Raw genomic sequence first — 24,925 nt, forward strand, 5'->3', positions numbered from 1 at the left:
CCATCAATTAAAACATCCTTCAATTGTTGAACTGCATACTTGTATCAGGCTATGTTTAGATGCATGTACTATGTAAAGATTAAAGGGGTTCTTGTTCTGGTGCTTTTCTGCCTGTTCAAGATGTCTGGCGCACACACGTGTGAACTGTGTAGTCCTAGGGCAGAAACGGCATCCTTTTGAGTGTAACTACATGCGAGTGCTAAGAATCTGTTTTTGTAAGCAGCATGCATGGCTGAACTTGGGTGCCACACCTTTCATCCCACTCTGGTTGAAGGTGAGATTTAGAGCGAAAGAGGAGAGAGTAGACGGGAGGAGGACGCACCTTTAGCTGACACAGGCCACTGATAATGTGTCTCAGTCTAGACAGTGATGAGAGCCTGTGTGAACTTTACACACAGATTACAGCACAGCTGCTAAGGCAATATAAAAGACCACAGCAACGAACAAACAACACTTAAATAAAATCCTTATTCCTTAAAAACAATGAGTCTCTCTAACTGCAGATTGGCAAGTACCATTCTGTGTGTGGAACAGGGGAGAAAATCCCATAATCCTTTGGGAGTGCTGGTGTAGCTGAGATAAAAATCCACTTATTATGGCCTGTGTGTGGATGGGAAAAGAAAGGAGATGAGAGGAATGAGAAGACTGCGAGGCTAGGTGTGCAAGATTACAGATGTTAATTCTATTTCTCTTTTTTGCCTCTGCCGTCTTTTTCATATCTCTTCCAGCATTCCTCTCGCAGCCTCTCTCCCTCCTTCCATCTCAGTTATTTACTCTCTCAGTCTCTCTCACTCTCTCGTCTCCGCTGTCATTTTGTCTATGAAGCAGCTTCGGCACCTTAGGCACACTTCAAAGTCTTGATGTCAAACAAGTCAGACCCAGGGACCCTTTTAAAGATGTTTACACCTGCATCTGCTTAAATGAGCGAGTCGGAGTAATCTAAATCGCAACTCACTGACACCATTGCAGCTACATTAGAAGGTGTGTGTGCGCGCGTGTGAGCATGTGTGTCTGTGTGTGTCTGTGAGATGAGTGGGAGGATAAGCTGAGCAATAGAAGAATGTGCAAAATAAAGCAAAACAAACAAACAAAGCAGGTGCTGAGAGATGCAGCTGATGTTTGCGAGAGACTTAATACATGTAAAGGCTTGATGGAAGCTTCCAAACACAGAATATATACCAACATAACAAAATTAATTGAATTGAACACGCAGGCACATTGAAAAGAAATGTCTCATTCGTATACGCGTCCCTTACACATGTTCAAATGTTCCATCTAGATCTACCTGCAATCTCAACAGGTGCGCATACGCCCACATACACGCAAACGAGCGCAACCCCCCTCGAAGGCACGCACTTCCATCTGCAGTCTCAAAACTCTCCCTCGCAGTTGAGCCTAGCTTACACAGTGCAGCCTAGTCTAGCCTGGCCTTGCCTCCCTGACTGGCTGTTAGCGTTTTACTGCAGGGAGGAGAGAGAATGACCCAGTTGTGAGGCAAACTGTTCTCTGCAGAGGGAGAGAGAGAGAGAGAAAGGGAGAGAGACAGAGAAAGAGAGAAGGGAGAGGTGGAGGAAAGAAGAAAAAAAAAGGTGTGTGGGGGCACTAGTCGCCCCAAGAGACCTGTGGTGTGCGATGATTGGCTACAGGCGTGCAGGGAAGGTGGGGGTGAGGGAAGGAGGGGAGGCAGAGGGCTCACCTGCAGTGGCGTGTCCTCTATAGCTGCAGAGACCCGGCCGTATGTCACAGAGACTTGGAGAGGGGAGGTAAGTCAGAGAGGAGAGGATGGAGATGTAGAAGAGAGAAAGAGCGATGAGTTGCTTCTACGAATCCAAAAAGAATGGGAGTTACTGTAGAAATACTGGCGCTACATGCACTGCCACTGATACAAAATGGGAAGAAAATGGATCTGCTTCAACCAGTCATCCATCAGTGATTTTGAGAAAATCCATTACACACAAAGTGATGAAAGTTCGTCGAGAGTGGAATGAAGAAGAAAGAGAGACATACTCGACAAGGAGAACATTACTCTGCCTCTGATAAACCAGCCCTGAAATGAAAAGAACACGATTCTTCACTTGTCCTTGATCATCATGAACCTTTAGTTATGATCCTCACGCTGATTTACTTTTCTCATAATAGTAAAGGAGGCATATTGAAAGGAAATTAAACTGTGGCCATGGCAGGGTTACTGCTAGCCATCCATCCACTGAGCAGCAACACACTGTGCGACTAGTTGCGAGATATTGTATTGATTTCCTACTGCTGGAGCACAAATTAACAATCGCCATTGCAATGATTTGGTACCCGCACACAGGCGAACGCCAACGCGTGAAACAAAATTGAAATGATAATTGATGCACTGTAATTTTGTTGGGGTGCAGCAGCTACTATAAACTTTTTTTCTATACCATTTAATTACGAATAAATTACCTTTTGGAATTGTTAATTAGGTGCTGGAGAGCTCATGCCTTCACAGTCGGCTACACAAGAGTAATTAATGCCAATTCAAGCGCTTCTACCAATGCACAGGAAAGGAAAAAAATGAAAACGCAGAAGCGGATTCATTCAGCAGCAGCCACTGATGGTGATTCTTAACTGTTCAGCCACCTTTGACATGAGTGGAAGTCTGTGTAAATGTGTAGCTGTGTGTGTGTGTGTGTGTGTGTGACAGAGACAGCTGTTTGGAGTGTTTCTCTGTAGTTACTGACTCAACGGTAAATCAGCAGAAGAGAGAAAAAGAGAGCGAAAGCTTGGACATAATTACATTCCCATTTGCTGGCTTGACACAGACTTGATATGGCTGAAGAATGTTAATAGTGATGCTAATTAACTGGCTGAGTGGATCTACGCTTTAAGAGAGAGCTTGACAGGCGAGGTGGAGCAAAAAAAGACTGATGTGTTGTTTGAGTATGAACATTTGAGAGATGTAACGAAGCAATTATCTTATGTCATCTGAAGCATGGCTGTGTCAACCCAAAACTATTTAAGTGCACATTTTTGGCTGGAGTGATACCTGATGTTTGTAGATTGTATTCCTCTTCCACCATGCTCATCGTCAGTCTTTCCGTGTTGATCAGGCTGCTTGTGCATTATGTGCATATTCATGTGCACTTATTCAGAGAGAGTGTGTGTTTACAGAACATCTTTGTACAGTTTTGGAGGGCATCAGCTTTTTATTTTGTACAGAGCCAGATTAGTGGCTAGCTTTGGGTTTACCGTAACTCAGGCTTTCCAGAATCACAAAGCCGAGTCACGTTTAAAGTGAAAAGATAGCCACCAACATGGCTAACCTAAGCTTTTCATCATTCTGACGGGATCCAAACACGGGGAAAACTACCGCAAAGTGATAATCAGCAGTATTAGGACAATTGTGTTGGGCAAAATAAATGTTCAAATCTGTTCACGTTATGTTCATCCACAGTGGATTTCAATATATTCTGAACAGTCAATACATGCCAAGATTGCTGGAGTCTTTTAGTCCAAACAGATAATGAATAATAAACACACAAAAGTCATTTGAACTGCTGAAATACTGTTCGCCCCAAAAGGTCGAAGAATTCGGAGATTTCCTGCTTTAAGCACGAGACAAACTGAGTCGAGATTTATTTTTTTTCAAATGACAGGCACACATTTGTACAACCAGGCACAACCTTGTTTTAACCGTGAGCCAGCAACACATCGGAGTCAACTACAGTTCAAACTGCCAGGAAACGGAAAGATCAGAAGTTAGTCATTTTCTCTCTCCAACTTCTCTGCTGGCTCGAGCCTTTCAACTCCATGTACACACTGTGGAGAATAGCCACTCAAATCGCTCACGGCTCAATAGGCTGCCACATACTGGTACTCTTCTCAATAGGTGCAAACTCACGAGAGTGAAATGAACATCAAACTCTATTTCACCGCTCTCACCCTCTCCCTCCAATCAGACTGTCTCCCTTTACCCTTTCTCGACATTCTCTCCATCTCTGTAGCTTTCACCCGTCACTCCCGCTCGCCAATTTTGCCCTCTACACTCTTTCAGTCATCTCTTTGACATTATCTTCTTTCTGTAGCTGTTCACCCACTCTCTTCCAGCTTCCCATGTCAGAAAAGATCTGTATAAATAAATAAAAAAAATAGATTTCCGCCAGGCTTGTGTCTGAATACGGATTCAAATTCAGAAGAACGTTGGGGGAAAAGCATTAAAATAACCATCAGCGGTACATTAAGTTGACATTCCGAGGTAGTTTAACTTTATTCTGACTAAGAGCCGTTGTCGCTAATCAGCCAGTCGGAGAAAAGCACATCTCGGCTGCAACACCACTGTGCACGGACCATGATTCATAGCTGGAGGCTCACCTTGGCGACAAGCTGCTGCAATACAGGAGTTTAAAGCAATCGCGTGGTCGTGACTTAGTGTGCATATGTAAACATGGTGTCAACCTGCAGTGAAGCGGGCTGGTTACCAAGGTTGGTTGTGTGTGTGTGGGTGTGTGTGGGTGTGTGTACGCGTGCATGTGTGTGTGTGTATACACAAGCGCTATTGCCCTGCTCAGCCCCTGGCAGCTCATCAATTATAAAGGAGCCCTGGAAAGGAGGGATAAGGCCAAGCTACAGCAATGGCATCTATAAATACACACCTGAATGACACGCGTGAGGTGAACAGCTATTTTTGCAAACCGCCGCGTACGCACACACACACACACACACACACGAAGGGTTGACAGGCCAAACACGCTGAACACACAGGCAATGTCATCCACCAGATCAGGGCACTTTGTGTATCTGTTGAGTCAGGACGGCAGAGAGCACAGTGGCTGCTCTTTGCTAACCTGAGCACCATGTGATACTCCGTCTAAATCAGAGGAGAGATTGCTTTCCTCCTCTTCCCCTCATGTCTTTCATCCACTAAACACTCTCGCTGAATGGCCAAACGGAAAAGTTGAGGCGTTTGTGTGTGTGTGTGTGTGTGTGTACGTGCAGGAGTGCAGGTAAATTCCGTTCTGGTCTGGAAGACAATGCTCTCTCACACACACTGGTGGTCCCTTGTTTTCTCCTTCTACCTCACTCTCTGCTCCCGTGTCCCTCCACCTTTTTATTTTTCCCTTGGATTATTTAGCTCTTAGTTTCACTCGGCATCCATCCATCTGTACGGTCTCTCTCTCTCTCGCACATTCAATCTCCCAGCAATATATCCCTCACTGCATCTCTCCATCTGTCTTTTCTGTTTCTCCATCATGCATCCATCCATCTAACCATCTCTCTCTTGATCTCCCTCCTCATCTGTTTTAAACTCTACATCAGTTTCATCCTTCAACTCCCAATAGATGCCCACTTTCCCTGCATTTTCTGTCTCTCCACCCCATCGTATTTTCCCCCATCTCCCTCTCTCATTGCCTTCCTCCCTTCAACTCTACCCCGAGCGAACACTTCCTCTCTGAATTCAACATGGACTCCCGCCTGCTGTCCAGTCAGACCGCCTGGCTACTGGACGAGGTGTGTTGTGTTGACAGCTGGCACGGCGAGTATTGTGGGAATTGTGAGCATACAAGGCAAGCGCTACGTTCTGATCATCTTCCCAGGCCATTACTGGACTTCACTTCTCATTAGCTCCCGTGATTTTCTGCACAGAATTTTCTAACATAGACACAGAGACCCGTATACAAGTACGACACACACACACACAGTATTTACCACTTCCCTAAATCTAGGGGAGAAATTGGTCTTTGGAAGGGGGCCTAAGCAAACATTGTGCACCAAGCAATTACCAGAAGAAGATGTATGTGGAAACAATTGGCCGGGAACAATGGTGCGAAAAAAAAGAGCTGAGAAAAGAAGCACAAGGTGAGGGGGGGGGGGGGGGGCGGGGGGATTCCCATTGACTGATTCCCCTTGACATGCCTTTCTATCTCTACAACAAATAGCAGAGTAAAGCCGGGTAACAGACAGCAGTTAACGCGGCGAGACAAAAACACCAACACATTAATATTGTGCGTGTTCAATCAGCCTTATAGCCGCGAGGTCGACAGCACCCGTCATCTTCTACCAGCCCGCTGTCCTCAGACCAGATCACCCTAATCAGCATAATGTACGCTGTGTGTACAGTAATGTAGGCTTCCCTGCAAATTAAATTCATGTATCACAATATACTGTTAGATATACAGTCTGTGTGTGTGTGTGTGTGTGTGTGTATTCCCGGCGTTGATTCCGTCTATACATTCTATCCTGTGTGTGGTACAGCCTGTGCTACCATGGCAACTCACGAATGAGCATGCTTTAGTGTGTGCTGCTGCGCTAGCTGGTGTGGGAGCAGCTACACATACACACACACACACACAGACACACACACAGACACACACACACAGTGCCAAGGCAACTAGGAAGACTGCTGAGGAATACTTAACAGTATGGGAACATTGACATTCTAGGAATACTGGCTGAATGCAGCAGCGGTTTAGACCACTGGGCAGAATGAATGGACTGCTAATGGCTACTGGCCAGGGCGATAGTAGCGGTGTGTGCGTCTGTGAGCACCTGTGTTGAAGAGCTTGTGTTTATAGCATAACAAGGGTGGGGAGGGGGCTTAACTCACAAACCACTGTCCACACACACACACACACACACACACACACGATGCCTGCCCGCCGTCCTAAAGCATATTTCATCATTAGCTCTAAGCAGTTAATCCTCTGCTCCACTGACCATGGCTCAGCTCAGCCCATTTCAATAATCTGCATCTGGGGCTAACCAACCCATCATACACACCCGGAGAGACGCGCACACACACACACGTGCGCGCGGGGAAACAAGGACACAATCAACCCACAAAACATATGGGACTGGTCCAGAGCAATAAATATCTCACGTAAAAGCTCCCGACACCCACACGCGTGTACATCTATCCATCCATGATCTATTGTTCCAACAGCAAAGACAGTGAGCAGAACAGCCCGGCTCATCTACTCGACTGGGAATGCCTCAGTAATGGAATGATAATTGTGATTGCAATAGGTTCATAATAATTGGACATGTATTTCCATCAAATTGTTATCTGATTAACCTGCGAGGTTTAAAGTGTTGCTGAGCAAACGTAAAAGTTTGCTTTACCCTACAAAAGCCTTGGAGTGGCTAATAGGAATCAGTATCCTCATATCCGCACAGGAAGGCGATAGAGAAATAGGCAGAGGTTGAGTCAAAAGTGGGAGTTTGACCTTTCTCTGCCCAACAACAAACATTAACCATTCAGCGTTGGAATTGACCCGTTTCTAGCTCATGCCATTTCCCCTGACAACCTTAAATGACAGATCTCTCTATCTCTCCACTCCTGCAAGCTTTACTCTCCTTCAAGAAGCTACAGCTTCGCAAACTACCATTGATTCACCTCTCACTCTCCATCTGTCATGTCAATCTAACCTCTCCTTTCCCTTTCCTGCAAATTCTTCCTCCATTTTTCTTTTCTCCATGACCTCCCTTCTCTGTGTGTTTGATTCTTCTTCTCTTTGTGCGTTTGCTTCTTCTTCTTCTTCTTCTTTCTGTGTGTTTGCTGTTGCTTCTTCTTCCTCCCTTTTCTCTGTCTGACTGGAACAGATCGAAAAGTAGTGGCTATGGTGAACGAATTGTCACAACCAGACACGATGCTCTTTGCCGCTCATGGGGAGAAGAAGGTTTCGTTTCTTTTCGTCTCCTCTGTACGCTCACTCCGAGAAGCATGCACGCGTCTGCTTTCACAAACACCACCTGTGTCAGCGTACAGAGAACAGCAACACCCACATCCACCCAAAGCTTCTTCGACCACACTACCTCTGCATGCCATGCCTTTGTCAAGTTCAAGGTTAGCTGCTCATCGTATCGAGCGCCAATGCTCCCCCATCGGGACGGATGGAGCAGAGATGCATTAGCACCTTGGCAGGTGGCCCCTCAATCTCATCTCTTCCCTCTTTTGCTTCTCCACCTCTACCCTCCACACCTCCCCCCCCCCCTCATCCCATAGTCCACCTCGCCATCCATGGAGGTACCTGGCCAGCCTTTGTCCAACAGCGTGCATGTAGGCTAGAGTGTGTGTGCTCAATGATGCATGAATGTGCGCTTCTCTCAATACATGCAATTGTGTGCAGAGTGTGAATGTCATGCATGTGTGTACAGACGTGTACTTCTCATGCTAATGTGTAGTCTGACCAGATGACCGTAAACTAAACCGAAGCCTGCAGGGGGTTAAGGCTTTCCTCTTGACCTGCTGCTGTGCACTGACCTGCAGCGAATGGGTTTAAACCGTACCCAGCCCCAGCCTTTTATCTCCATCACATCTCCATCTCCTCCTTAAGCCACAGACCAACGCACACACAAAAACTGACCGACAGACAGGTCGACAGAAGCCATATGGTCCATTCACTTCCAATGGCAGGAGGTAGCCATCAAAGAGCTCTCGCAGCAACTCCATTCAGCCATGGGCAGATAGACGGAGGGAGGGGAGAGATTAAGAGGAAAAAGAAGCGGGGAAATTACGAGGAGAGGGCAAACAGAGGTGGAGAAATCGAGGGGGAAGCAAAGAAAGAAGAGGGAAGAGAGGCGGGGAGTGTGGTGAAGAGTAAAAAAAACGAAGAGACATTCAATCAATTCAAAAGAGTTAGAAGTGAGGTGGAAACCAAAAAGAGTGGGGAAAGGCACAGAGATGTACAGATCAAATAAGCCCTGTGTTGTGAGAGGCAGTAAAGGCCAAGCGTGGCTGTAGCTGTGGGCATGTGCAGAATCCTACTGCTTCGACAGCACTGCCGGTTTTATGCTGACAGGAGGGTGTTATGAAATCCAGTTTAGACTGTGTCAATACGGTCTTTACACAACACTGCCACTCGGCATCAGAGACATCTAAGGCAAAGGCTATGTTTGTGTGTGTGGTTTTTTTGTACTACTATCTTTGTAGACCACGAAAGTGAACGGGGAACTTTGACTGCTCCTTACTAGGACTCGGTTTCTTCCCAGGCTAACCTTACTTTCCAGATTATTGGTCACTTTTGCTCTCCCACGTCTACAATATCAACATTAGGCTCATCTTTAAGAACAGTTGTACAATTCACTCCATCACCACCACTTTATTCTCCAGGAGAACGTGTCCTTTCTCCTTTCTTCATGGCCATAGATAACATGAAAATACTAATACTACTAATGGCCATCTCAATTACCATTCTACGTCTCCTGTTGATCTGTAGTTTAGGTTGAAGTTTAGGTTAAGTATGTAGTTGTGGTAATTAAGGTTGGGTCTAGAGGCGTGGGAATGCATTATGTGCATATTTAATATGTTAATTATCAGTATAGAAGTACAACCATGTCTGTAGTCTGGTCCACTGGTCTCACGTTATACTAGCGAAATTTTACTCTCACTCCTATTATATAAAACTATTTCACAAGCAAATTTAATTTAATTCACTCAGCTTTCTGCCTAACTCAACTTCATGATGTCATAAACGTGAGCCTGTAAACACTAACAATTTAGCTCACCCAAACACCATTGCATTAAAGTCAATCCACTCTCTTTTACCGTAATGCTTGTATTTATTGAGGGTGACGTGTTAGTCACAGCGTCATAAATAACGGCAAAAAAACCCCACAACAGGAGGATAGTGTGTGAGAGAAGAAGTGAGAGAAAGGAGGAGGAGGGGGTTGAGGGATGGAACAAGTAAGGTGGAGGAGTGTAGATAAATCAACATCCATTAGCGGAGGGGTTATAAAGTCACTGATGAAGGAGGAGGACTGAAGCTCAAACCTTTTATTGTCTTGTTGTTGTCTTTTATTGCCTGTGATGTCATCTAATGGTATACAGTTAACGACAGGGGAGGGGAAGTATGTACATGGGAGGGGAGGATGGGATGGTAATGGAGCTGCGTGTGCATTGTGCGCACGTCTGTATTGACACAGGATATTGATCACCAATATGATCTTCACTCATGTCGAGTTTGAATAAGAACAATGCCAGAAATCCTGCAGACACGGCTCTCTCAAGTGCCAATATGCGGCGTTGAGGGCCATGCCTGGAGAGAGGCCAAGGGAGCGACGAAGAAAAGCTCGAAGAGAACCAGGGAAAAAATGTTTCCAAAACCAAAATATATTAAAAAAACAACAACCTGAAAACAACTTCTACTGCTTTTTACACTCCAAGCCACTAAATATCCCATTCCTAACTCACACATCGCCTCAGATGAGCAGTAGGTATTAAATAACATCACATGTTCTCCCCTGTTTGAAACGTCCACCTGCGTGTTGGTTATTGTCTCACAACATGGAAAACCGCTGCCTCGATCACTCTGCCTCTGTGCGGAAACAAAAACAACAAACTCGGGGGGCCGCAATCAATGAAAACAAATGTGAAAACCAGCGCTCCTGTGAATCCGTAGAAAAAACACCTCTCAACATCTTTGTTTAACATCCTCCACTCCGTCTTTCATCCGTCTCCCTTCAACCTTCCACATACAAACGCTCTTCCTTCCTTGAAGACATACATCGTTTCAGGAATAAAGTCCATCTGTCCAAACTCTCCCTTGTAGCTCAGCCTTCCTCGGCCTCCCCTCAGTCACTCTATCCATCTCTCTTTCCTCCTCTCTGTTCAATGCCCATTTTTTTCCCAGGCCTGTGAGGCTGACTGCCCCAGAATTAGTCTCAGTCACGGCCCCACGATGATATGTGTGCGCGAGTGCGAGGAAGTGGGGAGTGAAAGCACAGGAGCAACCACCCTTCTATCACACCTAGCAGCAGTGCATCATCCCATTAGCCCAGAAAAGGGCGGCCACATGGGGAGGGGGGGGGGGAGAGGGCACAGGGGCATGAGGGGAGTCTAGGGTGGAAGCAACAACACGCCAAAACCCGGCTTATCCAGTCCTGTTTAACTCCGAGGAGACAAATCTTGTTTAGCCGAGGGCTTTGCTGTCACACAGAGTGTGACATGTTTTTCAAGGGAGAGGCAGTTATGGTCAAAGATGTTCACAAACACGATGGCCGACACTCCCGGCTGCAAAGACACATCTCCAAAGGTTCTCGGGAGCTTCAAAGCCATCAGAGCCCATACAATTACTCATCATGCAATAATAACCTGGATTCCCTTCACTGTATTACAAATGGATAAACAAAAATGTCAAAAAATTATTATTATTTTACTGCTACTACTGTAATGCAGTTAAGTATATCACTTAGTAAATGATGCATTTCATTTCTATTCTGATCCCTCAATTTGCCTCGAGAAACTTTAGTCTAATCAATTCTGCAACGTGCTGATCTGTGCTGTCTAGCAAGTTCTCCAACATGCTGACGTGTGCTACAATCTGCCCCCGGGGCTCTGGATTTTACTCAAGACCAAAGTGAAGGAAAAGTACAGCCGATACTCCCGATACTGTGTGTACCCTCGTGTACGTGTGATATATGGTGCAGTGGATGAGGAGGATGTTGAGAGATACCAGATAGGCTTGGCTCTAGGAATAAAAAACCCTCAAGGGGCTCTCCTGCCCCCCCCCCACCTCCCCTCAAAACCCACACAGGCACATTTAAATTCTCTCCACAGTGAAGTACACACAATTCCTCCGTTCACTCTCCCTCTCTTTCGTTGACACACACACACACACACACCTCTTCCCCCTCTGCAAATGCAGCCGACTCAGCCGATTTGTCTGAAAGTCAATCTGCCTTACTACTACTATCCTTCCTCCAATCCAGCAGTCCCCAATTCCCAGCCCTTGCTCCACATTCTCAAAGAGAGAAACCAAATCTCTGCACTCCAGCACTTCAGCCATCTCCGCTATACCGTTCATGCCGGCATTCAGCCGCTCCTTACCTTCTTGACTCGTCCGCTTTTTGTGCCCACGAAGACCAGCGAGTGGTTCTTGTAGACGTACGCGATGACGGAGGACATTTTGTCAATGGCGTCGGTGAAGAGAGGCTTGCCGCGCACCATCTCGGACACGCCCAGCGGCGCGTTCATGTCGAGGCCGCAGAAGTCGTCGTCGATGGTCAGGAGCTGCGGTGGAGAAGAGGAGGAGAATACGTCACAAATCCGATTCACTTTCCCTCGTTAGTACTAGAAATACAAACACGAAGGCCACTGCTTAGGCCAGCACTTCATGAATTCTTCTTTGGGATGGAGCTGCACGCCACAAAGGTCTTAAGTGGGGGAGGTTTGGGTTAAGTTAGGCAGAGATAGTGGTATCCAACATGGCTATCCAGATATAAACCTATACCTGGTCTGATAAACAGTAAAGACTGGATTCAACATTAATGCAAATGAGAATATCTTGTATGTGAATGTATTTCTTTAAACGGACAGGCATTATAGAGGGGAGGTCAACAAAAGGAGAAACAGTTTGCACGTGAAAGTCTACGCGAGCATTTGTATGCATGTGTGCGTCTGCCGATCCAAATGCAAGAAACGGCGAATGTGGAAAGAAGTACGAGCGAGATGAAGATGGAAGAAGACTGCAGTCAGGCTCCAGCTCTGTAATAGTGCCAGAGGGTGCTCTGTCAGGCACAATTCCCCACCGTCCACCCAACGCTACAGCTACTACAGAAATGCCAGTGTGGCAAGTTATTCAATGTGCAAAGATTCAAAGTGAGCGGAGTGAAAATGAAGGCGAAAAAAAAAAAAAAGCTGCATCATCACACCGAGGCAAATCACTGCAATTCATCTAAATATATATACAAAATTTGAACGACTCTTGATGGAGGTTCATCTGTTTTCGGACATGCTGCTGTGATTTTCTTATTAAATGCAGATAGGTGTGTTTCATGTACTGTGCCGCTCTACATTTGTTTGCATTCATGTGTTTTACCCTGGCCGGGGCGATATTCATAGCAGTCACTGAGGGCAGAATGACTTATGGGTTTTGATAAGAGATTAATGGTCATCATTCTGTGTGTGTGGATGGATTTGAAACACTGGGTTCAGGACTGAGGCAGACATCGTTCTTGATTAATAGCTCAGCTAAGTGGTGGGTAGCTATTGGGAGAGAGGCCTTGGCAGTTGACACTGCCGTCACGTTCTTTCAAAACGCACCGAAAACATCAGTCGTAAGGGGAGATGGAGGGTATGAGTTATTAAACACAAGCGTTACTGTAATGACTTGATGAAACGCAATTTCTTGCAGATTGATTGGAGTGTACAAATGAAGCCCCTGTAAAGACATTATGATCAGTACTGGTCTGATATGAATGATTAGGCATTGGTAAGAGGTAAATTATATGCCAAACACAAGGTTAGCCGAAATTAAATTCATGTTTAACTCAAAACATGTCAAGTGAAGCAAAACGAGACGATGACGTCTAACTTTTTAGCTTATGGCAAATTACCTGGGCCTAAGATAGGAATATCCATGTTTAGAAGAAAATGGAGAATATCCACCAAAAACATCTTGGCTTAAACCTATCGAACCATTTCAAATCTACAGTTGTCTAGTGGTTTGAGCCGTCAGAGGTGGTGCGCTCTGGTGGGGAAGGGGACAGAGGGTCTTTTAGTTGATGTCTTATTTTCTGTTTTTTTTTTACTCTTGGAAGTGCACCCCCTGGGCTTTCAATCAATCACGCAAGCACCAAGTGTCTCCTCACAACCTTTCACTAAAGGCCATCATCATCATCAGAAGCCTCAGACTGAGCCACAGAAGAAATATGAGGCCCGCTTTCATTAGACAAATGGAACATGGCTGGTCGGGACCACAATGAGCTTCGGGCTGTGACACGGGGGTTATACGAAAATGGAATGAGTGATCGATAGAGACGACCGGAATTTGGGTCAAGATCATGTCATATGGTTAGAGGGTTGAGATGAGGACAAAATGCAGCGAGGCCAACGACAGGAAGGAGAGATGATAGATACCGATGCTGAAAAGCCAAAGTGAGTCAACAATGATGAATATTGGTGCACAAAAGAAACTTAAGTGGACAATTTTTCCTTCAATTCACCACCCTTTCGTTGCCCTCCTCCTCCGACCTTTTGAGAATGAGCTGTTGTCGAGAATGCGCTCTCTACAGGTCCTTCATGTGGCGTCCCACTGCCAGATAAATGGTGCTATGATGAGAACCAGGGTCGCCGTGTGAAATCACAGTACCTGCTAACCCGTCCCCCCTCTTTTTGAGACAACTATTCATAATCAACACAATTATTTCTCCTTTTCTGACGTATAACAAGCCAACACCGGTCTCCACTATAGTGTCCACTTACTGTATGTGTCTCACCAGTGGAGCGGTGCATCTACGTGCATTCGTTAAGGTTCCGTGTTTTTGTGACAGAAAGAAACAGCCTCTCTGTGTTGCCATCAGTTATAAAGTAGCCTCAACGTGCCAGAGTTCAAAGGTTAACACGGCCCATCACTAGCAAAATGGAGTACTTTGTAGTATTTGGAGCCTTTGTGATTGAATGCCGCCTCAAAAGGTGATAAAAGGTGCAGCCATTTCTCCAAAGATTGATTACTTTCCCAAAAGAGTAAGAGTGGTTTTCGTCATTAAAAAAAATCACTTCACATTATCTGTGAGTTTCTGTCAACACACGTGTGTGTGTGTGTGTGTGTCTGCGTAAGTGGTGGGTGATGTATGTTCAAGAAGAGGCTGCTTTTATACGTGTGAAAATGTGTGTGTGTGTGTTTTCATCTCTCGTCACCGACATGCTGTATTATTTCTACTGGTTGCCAATCATAGCTGCCATCTCTGTCCCGCATTCTGCAATCTAATGAAATATACTTCGTCTGTCAGCCCTTTCAGGAAGCAGACACATTTTCATTACGCCACCAGCAAAACATGACATTTGTAGTTGTGATGCCAAAGACGTCTCTAGTCGGAATACCAAATAACATCAATGTAGCCCTTGACATTGTCTGCTAATATGACACCGCTGTCACAACTTCTATCACACTTTATGCCCCTTTTCTTTCTCTCAACCCATCTAATTAATGCATTTTCAAACGGCGAGGGTTTCCATTTTTTCACTGCTTATTCCCTCTCTCTCAACCATTTCTGTCAAATATCCGATAGCCAGTGCTTTGCAAGTTGTCCAACCATTGGCAGACACCGTCTGCATGTGGACCTTGAGGATGATTTTCTGTCTTCTTTCTCTATGTCTCCTAGTTTTCAAGGACCTCTCTCTCTCGATGCTTGTATTCACAGATCTGATTTTATTAACTTCTGCACGGACACAAATTGTGAATTCTTGTAGGACTCAACAAAAGTGCCAACGACTCACACATACGTGATTGATAACATACTGCATACATCCCTTTGATGTATACGACTGAAACAAATTACTACTGGTACGGGTGTCACATCTGAATATGTGTAGAAAGTGCTGGAGTGACTGACAACTCGAATGACTTGAAACTACAAACTCTATTCCTGCTCAGGTGTGGAAGGTATTTCAGCCCACAGACAGAGGGACAGGAGAGCAGAGTCCCTGTATTTGGGCGGAGGCCAGGCACCGAGGCAGAATCAGGTCACTCTCACCCATATCCATCGCTCTCTACTTCTGTTGGCCTGCCAGCACCGGCACAAAGGGAAGCTCTCTTCTGGACTGTGCAGAGGGATCAGCAGATACAGAGTGGAGAGAATGAGAGGGGGGGGGGGGGCAGCGAGAGTTGCTCTACGCGATTAGCGGGGACTGAAAGAGATCCGCTCTCCGACGCTCTCTGATGTACGGCCTAATCTGGGCCTGCGCTGTTGTGAGGGCGCGTTCCATTGGCTGCAAGTTCACAAAGTTAATGACACGCATTAAACCGCAGAGACGATTCGCTTCACGTCGCTGCTCAACCGTTGGAGGGTCTAAAGAGTCCATTTTCTTGCACTAGCTACTCCTCTTTAATGCGTTATTATACTCCGTGACCATGTGGCAGTTTCGATGACTTTGTTCCCCAATCTTTTCTCATTCTGCATCTTGTTTTTATAAAGTCTTCCCGCAACATTTGGCCGATTGTTTCACTGGAGAGTTACGGATGATTACATGGCAGAGCTTCCCTCGCAAAAGGAAGACTGGAGGAGTGAAATTTAAGAAAATACAGCCGAGTGGTTCTCTCCATTTAATTAGCCGCTTCGACATCCAGTATTTCCTCTAGCCTACTGTGCAAAATGACTCACCTGCCAGGATGATTGGCAGCGCTAGCAAATTATGCCACGCTTTAAATGGGTTCGCAGTGTTCATTGTAAGATATGTCAACATTGAACTTAACATTGAAAACATTGGCTGTATGACTCCTGCCCAAACAGTGAGTCACCTTGAAGTAAATCAATACATGTCGGAGAATGTTTAGCTCACAGTGATTGGAAGGCATATAAAGTACGCTAGCTTTAATGCAAATGTACTTGTCATGGTCTGGGGGTTTTGATTGGTCTGTTGTATTTTAAAGTTCTCTGTCTTAAGTGTTCCGTTTGTTTTACTTCATGTCTTTGTGGTTCTCCCTCCCCTTTTTCCGGGGAATCACCTGTGTGGCCTCATCAGCCTTGCCCCGGTCCAATTGTTTCTACCATCAATCAGCTTTCAGCCTGCCCACCTGTGTATCGTTGTCTAATTAGTTTTAGTGTATTTATAGTTGTGCATTTTCACTGTGGGTTGTAATATCGGCCCTCGTTGCTTGTTTGGAGCATTTCAGCCGGTCACCTGCCTGCATTCTGTATTCTCATTCCTGTAAGTTTTGTTGTTAAAGTGTCTGCTTCCACCGTGGGAAAAGCTGAAGAATCATCATCACATCTGGCAACTTTTTGATTTAGCAAGTTTAAATGAATTTGTTTGTGTGCCTGTGAGTAAGAGAGTGTGTGTGCTGATGTGCATCAGATGGACCACTGGCCACTGTGCCAAGACTTTGTCTGTCTGACAACTCATCCACGGTGCCCTCCATCACACCGGTGACAGAACTCACCACGGAGTAAACACGTACACAGTGAGCTGGGCACTACACAAGTCACTCTCCCACATGTGCCCCGTTTCCATAAATCATTCTCCTATACCTCCTCCTCTGTTTTGGAACCTTATACTCAATTGAGCCAAGCCTCGATGTTACACTGACACATAATTACTTCTGATTATAAATATATTAGGCTGTTTTAAGAGAAAGAACATGGATACAGAGCATATTCTATGATAAACAGCAATATCATTCCTGTGAAAAATGGCTAAACTAAAAAAAACTAATGTGCAATTAATTGTCTTGATAAGAGCAGGAGTCATTGTGAATCCATTTTTGATGGCTGGAGGTCGGTGCTCTTTGTCATTTAGTTAAGGCCTCCACAGGGCAGTCCACAAGAGTGCATCACTGACTGAATCATGCTCAAAAGTCAGTTTGATGCTGAAGTGTCGATGCCGAGTACGAGCCCCGTCACCAAGTAGATTTAACTTCCCCTTTGCGTGGCGCCTTGGGAACTGTTTCGAAAGCCAGTCACAATAATTAGGACTGAAAAAAGAAAGAATATGTGGCGCACACAGGGCTGGTTCAATGCCCGAAACGTCATCTCAGGGAAGACGTGCCATCAATCTTGGCATATCAGTGCAGTTACACAACTGAAAATGGGGAATGATAGTCGGATTTAGTGCACATTCATATTAAATAATGCTTGAAAGGGGATCAAATATGCGTATATTGAAGTGTGTGTGAATATGGCTGTACATATACTTCTCAAGACGTGCCTGAATGGATTTATTTGGCAGGTTTCAATGTGAGGAGGCGGGCTTTGATAAGCCTGCGATATGTTGTTAATTCATGTTTGCAGATGCTTGCACCTGCCAACCATTAGCTGAGCCGCTACGACAAATGATAAACATTGGGTCGGGAAAACAATCAAACTGGGAAGCAAAAAAAAAAAAAAAAAGAAGGGAATACACAAACAGCTGGAATACATCAAATTAGGAGCTGAAAATAGAACTCAATATCATAGAGAGAGATGTGTCAGATGACTCCCTAACCTATGTTTTCCGTGTCACTGTGCACTGGCAGAAAAACGTTCATTATTTATGTTTGAATGATTACTAGGCATTACCGTCTTGTTTTCTACCAAAAACTGTATTTATTCAAGTGATAAACAGAATAAATTGAGAAAAACAAGCCGGACGTATTATTCGCCAATCCACTGCAGCTTTCATATTTCCTTTTTGTGGACGCTGTGTGAGAGAGAAGTTGACGGTCATTTGTCAGGATGTTATTAGTGGGGTGTGTTAAATTGGACTGCATCACATTTAAGTGTGTTGCATTCATGTTGATGGGAAAACATATTAAGAGATAACTTTTAGCATAATGTTATACAGTTAAACAACTCAGAAATGCAAGACATATTCAACAAAATGCATGACTGTGATGCATGCAGGATTGATTGTATTAATTGTTGTAGTTGATTGCATTTGGGGCTGTACCGAATGTCATATTTCTACATTTGAAGCTTCTATTAACGTTTTCAAATGAAGCTTTGAATGTCTGTTGTCATGTTTGAAGATGCCATCGCCCTAAAATAATGTCATTGGTAAATCCATGTTCAACAGCTCAACAAAAGACAAAAATAACATGGCAAAGAAATGAAGGCACCCGAGTCAGTCCGTGTTTTTAGGTGAAGAGCAGCCAGCAGAGGATAGTGTAGGAAGTGGGGGACATTTGTTTAATCACAGAATAATGATACTGTGATGGATTCTGACCTTTAGCAAGTGGTATCATGTATGGAGATTTAATTAGCGAGCAAGCAGGATAGCGGATATGTGGATGGAGTGGGGTGAAGAGGGGGAGGGGGGGCAGTCTGGATGTTCTTAATGAATCTACTAGCCTTTCCCTTCCTGAGGATGTGGCCTAGACTGACTCATCAGCAGCAGCCAGCCAGCCACTGATTAAGCTCCGCAATCAGGAGGAGGAGGGATGGAGATGGTCAGCGCAGGAGACAACATCATTCAAAGGTTGGTCAAACACGGAGGAAAACAGAAGACAGACAAGAGTCGATAACGTGAAATACGAGCATTGGTGGGGAAGACACAGAATGTCATATTGGAAAAGTTCTTTTCAAGTGAAGGATGAAGCGAGCCGTGGATGAGTGTGTGTTGGGAGGACCGTGAGAGAGATCAAGGAAAGGACTCAAAGAAACAGCAGCGGCCGAGTAGAATAATCTAATTAATTGGAGTGAATTCAGAATGTGAAGTCGATAGCACATGACAAATGTGGAAGAATGGCCCGTGGCATGTTAGTTAATGACATGTAATTAATGATCATTAGGAGAAGGGATGAGGGGATGGCCGTGGCCTGTCAGGGACTTACAGGCGACCTTGTAATTCTCTCGTTCATGGGGGGGTTAGAGACAAAACTTTACCCCGTGCTTATGGGAGGCATTAGAGGAGGAAATAAAGGGGAGCGAAAGACTCGATGAGGGGGAACGCAATGAGAAGGGACGGCGGCAAACTATTTTCATAAGAGCACGAGGAGAAGGACACGAGGAGAGGAGAGCGGCACAAGGCGGTGAGCAACGAACCGAGGACGCGAGAGAGACGAGAGCAGAGTGTGAATTTATTGCGATCCCGCTGTTTTGTTGTTCTGTTTTTTTTTTTCTGCTGACACAGTGAACATGGAGGGAGCAGGCAGCGGTTTTTTATAGGTCACATGCCACTTCACAATGATCTATGGATGCAGGCCCTTTGCAGACTTATACTGTTGAGCATGCATTATGTGGCTCAGCCAAGCGTGGCCATTTGGGGGAGAGAAGAAGCATCCCCCCCCCCTCACTCACTCCCTTATATCCTCTCGACTGCTCCCTCACCCATCATATCACTCTCTGCGCATACTTTTTCTTCACAACTTCGCCCTCTTTCCATCTCACCTACTCCGACTAAAAGCCTCTTAAAGATGATGTAAAGCAACAAAGGCCTGACGGGAGTGAGTGTTAATACCGTCCTACTCGGGCCTGTGTCCTTCAACATATCACTACTTCGATGATTTGATTATGTCTCATTCCAAAAAAAGTGATATGTCTTTCTTCCAGTCAATTCAGTCGATTTAGGTTTTCACACATTTCTATCTTCGACAAGTCAAGGTCAACTGTATCGCCGACAAATACAAAACGGGTTGTGTTGCTGCGCCAAGTGAACATTGACCACTACAATTTACAATAAACAATGTCCTCTTGCAAAGCTGCAAGGTGATGAAATACCAATAAGTGGAAAGAAATATGGGGAGAAAATGATAATGAGCTGCTATTGTGAGCCAGAGTCCCTTTTAATTAAGTTAAAAAATCTGAAATATATCAAACTAAACTTTCCACTGAACCTTGTATACTTTTTTTGTTACTCTAAAATCTGAAAGACACCTGCTCACATTGTCCACATGCAGTTTATGTACAAACATTAGACCATATATCCTTACACAGTAACTTTTCATTACAGTCCTTAATGTTTTTTTCCAGGAAAGAATGAGAGGGAATAAAGCAAGGTTGTGGAGTTGTGGAGTATCGGTAGGACCCTTATTTGATACTTACTGTATAGTACAGTATGTGGTTGTGTGATAACTCGATTGGAGTGTCTTATGAGTGCAATGAAAGCACGCCGACGTCCAAAATATTCTGGTTGTTTGGTGTTTTCAATAAAGAGTGAGCATAGGGTGTGTACTGTGTATGTCTATGTTGGCTCTCTGCACCAAAGGGAAACAGAATAGAGAGGATGTGAACGAGGAGTTTAAACTACACTTCTGATGATATTAGAAACACGGTGCTCCCAGTCAGGCATCATTTAAAGCGCCAAAGGAATTAATCAGTGACTAACAACCAACGATTCATAAAAAAAAAAAATCAACCACGGGATATTGGAGACACCAACCATCCATCACAGAAACACACGAGAGATGGAAGTTATGTTTGCCCACAACTCTTTACCTTAACATGGTCTCACTGTGAAAACACTCATAGTAAATATATACGGCCTATATTTACATCTACTAATTTACTAATGCTCACGCAATAAGCCCCTGATTTATGTGTGTCCATGTATTTAAATATGACTCCTGATTAATGGCTGTAGCATCAACTCCACTCTACAACCTAGAATTACCTGATCTACATTTAAATAAATGACTCAATAAGTCTTTCAGATAACAATTTATCTATTGCCATTATTACACTTTATCAAAAGCCTCTCGCCTCATTTAAACGCCACCATGCCCATCTCTGCAGAAGCCATACTTACAAGTGTGATGGCACGTGTGCGTGTGTGTGTGTGTGTGTGTGTGTGTCACAACTCATCTATCTCCTGCAGAGTCCACCGTCACTTGTTCAGCAGGGTCTAAGTTATGCAGTGGCGATGGCGATACTGCGGCGCACGCTGAAATGGCATCATTCCTCAGCGCTAACCCCCGTGTGCTCCCTCACACTTCCTCTCGCCGCTGACAGCTCCACACCGGGCATGATTTATCAGGCCCTCAAGCAGCAGACAAAGGCGCCCGCGGCACGTGTGCCGTGCCAGAGACGGATTAATAGATAAACACTGTGATTCCCGAACCAAAACACAAGAGAGAGGGTCAACTTCATAATGGCTTGAGATAGAGCATGGCTAAGGTCAGAACAATATGGACTGAGGCGCGGTGAGAGGATCAAATGTATGTTTGTGAAATATGGCTACGACCAGGCGATCACATTCTTGTTAGAAGTATTTCTGGCTATATACATTGTCTGTTGTGGCTCCTGGAATAAAAGTAAATTTTTTCCCGTATCGTGTTATTTAATTTGTGACTCCTGCTGTGATTCTGTTTTGTGAAAGTAGTTCAAAAACTATTCTGTACATATATGGAGCTATGTACGCAACATCCTATGTAGGTAATTGTTGCCAGAACCTCAATGAAATAATGAGGTTCTGGTCAGAATAAGGAAGATACTCATCATCGCTCCAATTATTACATTTCTTGGCAAAAACATTTTTGTATTTTCGCTCACCAGTCTTCATTCAGTCTTCTCCTACGATACAAACTGGCGGTTGAATGCACCAAGTTTTGTCTTTATTCCAAAAAGAAATACTGTACAAGTAGTTTCATGAATTATCTATGGGTAACACAGTTATTGAAACTCCTCCAAAACATTACATTGCATCATCCATTTCCAACAATACACCATTAATTGATCTACACGTATTCGTATTTTAACCCATTATCTACACCCCTCCGAACTTGAAATTGACTCATGTAGAGGAACATGTTAACTAGCAAATGCACACTGCGTAATGAGATCAAGACAAAAGTGGCTTTGGCTGCTTGTGAAGGTGGTCTAAACACGTAACACCCGATTTAACCTTGTTTTTTTTATGTGCACAAAGTGAGAAATCAAATGAACTGAATCACTGAATTTGTAATGCTGTTATGGAGATTGGAATTATGGTAATTTGGCTGAGCATTCGGCTGCATTGTTTAAAGGGTGAGTGGATTAAAAGAGGCAGTGGATGGTTAATATCGCATCAAAAAGGGATGGAGCACAAACCCATCCGAGAGTGTTCATTAAAAGGTTTCCCCGCAGTGAGCCGGGGCTCATTAAAGTAACATTGGGAGCGCGTCCACAACTGATTTTCCTTCAGAGGGACTCACCTGTAGTGTCCCTCAGTAACACACAATTAGAACAATAACAAGACGTCAGGGTTCAGTTTCCTGAATGCAGTCTCATATAATTCTCTTTTCCTAAACGGGTGTGATACTTTCTACTTAACACAGAACTGCTGGACACCTGCTGTTCTGGTGCAGTTTGGTCTGAATACAGTAATACATGTTACAGTCAGGAATGTGTGTACTTGTGCACGCAAAGTATGTGTGGAATGAAAAGAAACTACCAATACAGTATATATTTCCCCAGTACTTTCAATAAACTTGTGTCTATAAATGTGGGAGGAAGTCACAAATATGTGTGTGTGTGTGTGTTCTAGGAGTACTCACCGCACTGCTGCAGGGAATATCTTTGACTTTGAGCCAAGCCAGGTCTAGTGTGCCCTCTCCCTTGTAGCACGACTGCAGCCTCTCCTTGATTTTCTCATTGATCTTCCGCAGAGAGAAGACACACAGTGCAGAGTCCTGCGAGGCCTGGCGCGGACGCCTCTTCTGGCCTTTTGAGAAAACGGCAAACAAAACGTCATCGTCCGGCGCCACGTCTAGTGAACGTGCCAGGATGGCGCCAGCTTTGGACAGGTAGGCCGCCTCCAGTAATCGGTACTCCACGTTGCCACTAATGCATCCAACAGGCACCTCCACATAGGAGTTGAAGGCGGTGTCGGCCTTGCAAAGGCGGACTATCTTGGAGGTGTAGACCTGTTCCCGACCGGTAGAGGAGGAGCCAGTGGTTGGCCCACCCCCCATTTCGGGCTGCAAAGTCAGGAAGTAGACAAAGTTCCCACTGGCAAAGCCATAGATGTAGTATATGTCAAAGTCTGGGATGACAGTGAAGGTGTCTGAGGGAATCTTAATCATAGAGGCCACGAACTCATCATGGAAGACGTAGGCAAACATGCCATCCTCCTCCGAGTTTCTGGTCAACTTGCGACTAGAGATGGTAGGGAAGTACTCTGGTTTGCCATCCACTGCTGTGGCTACAAACAGCATGTCCGGAGAGGTAGTGCTATACGACACAATGACGCCAAATACAGAGCCGCTCTCATTGACGCCAGAGAGATAGTGCTCCTTCTTGTGGAAGGGCTCTCCTAGTTTGAAAAGGTCGTCTAGGCGGAGGAGTTTGCAGATGCCCTGGTAGAGGCTGCCACATGCCAGCAGCCGGTTCTCCCGATAGTCCATCAGAAGCATCTTGTTGACATTGTTGGTGAGTGTTAGCGGCTCACTGCAGGGTTGGACGATACGCGGTGGGTAGCACTTGCGGTTGTCTTCATCCGGGCCGGTCTCGTGGGACACCTGGACCTCCAAGTCGGGGGACAGTTTGTATATGCGATTAACGGCTCCCAAATAAACATTGCCGTTGCGATAGTCCACTGCCAGATGGTTGAATGTCCATGCGGGGTTCTCAGCGTGAAATGATGCGTACTCCTCCTCCTGAAGGGACGCTGTGATCACTTGGGAGCCGGCACTGTGAGCCTGTGGGGCTTGCACCACTGTTTGTGACGTCACAGGAAGCTCCAGATTGGACAGGAAGCAGCAGCATACAAAAAAGCAGGTCCGTGTCCTGGTGAGGGACGTCATGGCTGTTCCGAGGTTGGGAGTGGTGAGGAGAGGGAGGAAGGCACAGTCCAGTACTGTCGGCCAATCAGGATCAAGCCTCTCTTGAGATGGAGGACATTATGAACCTAAAGAGGGAAGAGACAAAACCCAGTGAACAACAGCAACATGAACACAAACAGCACAAACACATGACTACACATTCAGGGCAACAATCACAGGGTATTGATGGATAAACATTATGCATATGAAGACTGTGATCTGGCACAGATTAAAGCAGAGCATCTACAAAGAATAACGAGGAAAACAGGTGAAGAGGCCACACACTTGAGACTTTAGCACCATCTATAATTAGAAAAGAAGTGGGCTAGAGAGAGGAAAAAGGAATGAGGCTGAGGCTCAGTCGAGGTTTAAAAGACATTGTGCAGGGAGAGCTTTAGCCAATAGGATCAGTCCATGGATTGAGGAACGGGACAGAAGAGGAGGAGTAATGCATCGTCTCAGAGGAGGTGATCAGCATGGCTCCGCACCATCTCACCGCATAGACCCCTGCCCCTCCACACCCCTCCTCGCCTTTCTGCTCCAGCCGCTATGCACCTAATTGATTCTCCCCTTGGAGTAGCAATTTGCATGCTTTGGCAATTTCTCTCTTTTCTCCCAATAGGGCAGCTCACCTGCTGACACTGCTAGCAGAGAGAAAAGGACCTTCTTTCTCGCTTTAACATACCTACACACACACACACACACACACACACACACACACGCGCACACACACACACACACACACACACACACAAAGTAGGAGGTTTACGAGCAGAAGAGGAACAATTAGGGGGGAAATGCAAGTGTTT

General features: G+C 45.2%; 1 protein-coding gene across 1 annotated transcript in view; it reads right to left on the bottom strand.

Annotated features, from left to right (window-relative positions):
- Positions 1 to 24,098, bottom strand: part of plxna4 (plexin A4) — a gene marked incomplete at its 5' end in the record, with an annotated part of 189,046 nt that extends 164,948 nt beyond the window's left edge. Inside the window, 2 exons of the mRNA XM_079183979.1 lie at positions 11,792 to 11,974; positions 22,851 to 24,098. Coding sequence (XP_079040105.1) covers positions 11,792 to 11,974; positions 22,851 to 24,098 — 1,431 coding nt within the window. The remainder of the gene's footprint in view (positions 1 to 11,791; positions 11,975 to 22,850) is intronic.
- Between the last annotated feature and the right edge of the window lie 827 nt (positions 24,099 to 24,925).

Source organism: Pholis gunnellus (genome assembly GCF_910591455.1).
Source record: "Pholis gunnellus genome assembly, chromosome: 22".
Lineage (NCBI taxonomy): Eukaryota > Metazoa > Chordata > Actinopteri > Perciformes > Pholidae > Pholis > Pholis gunnellus.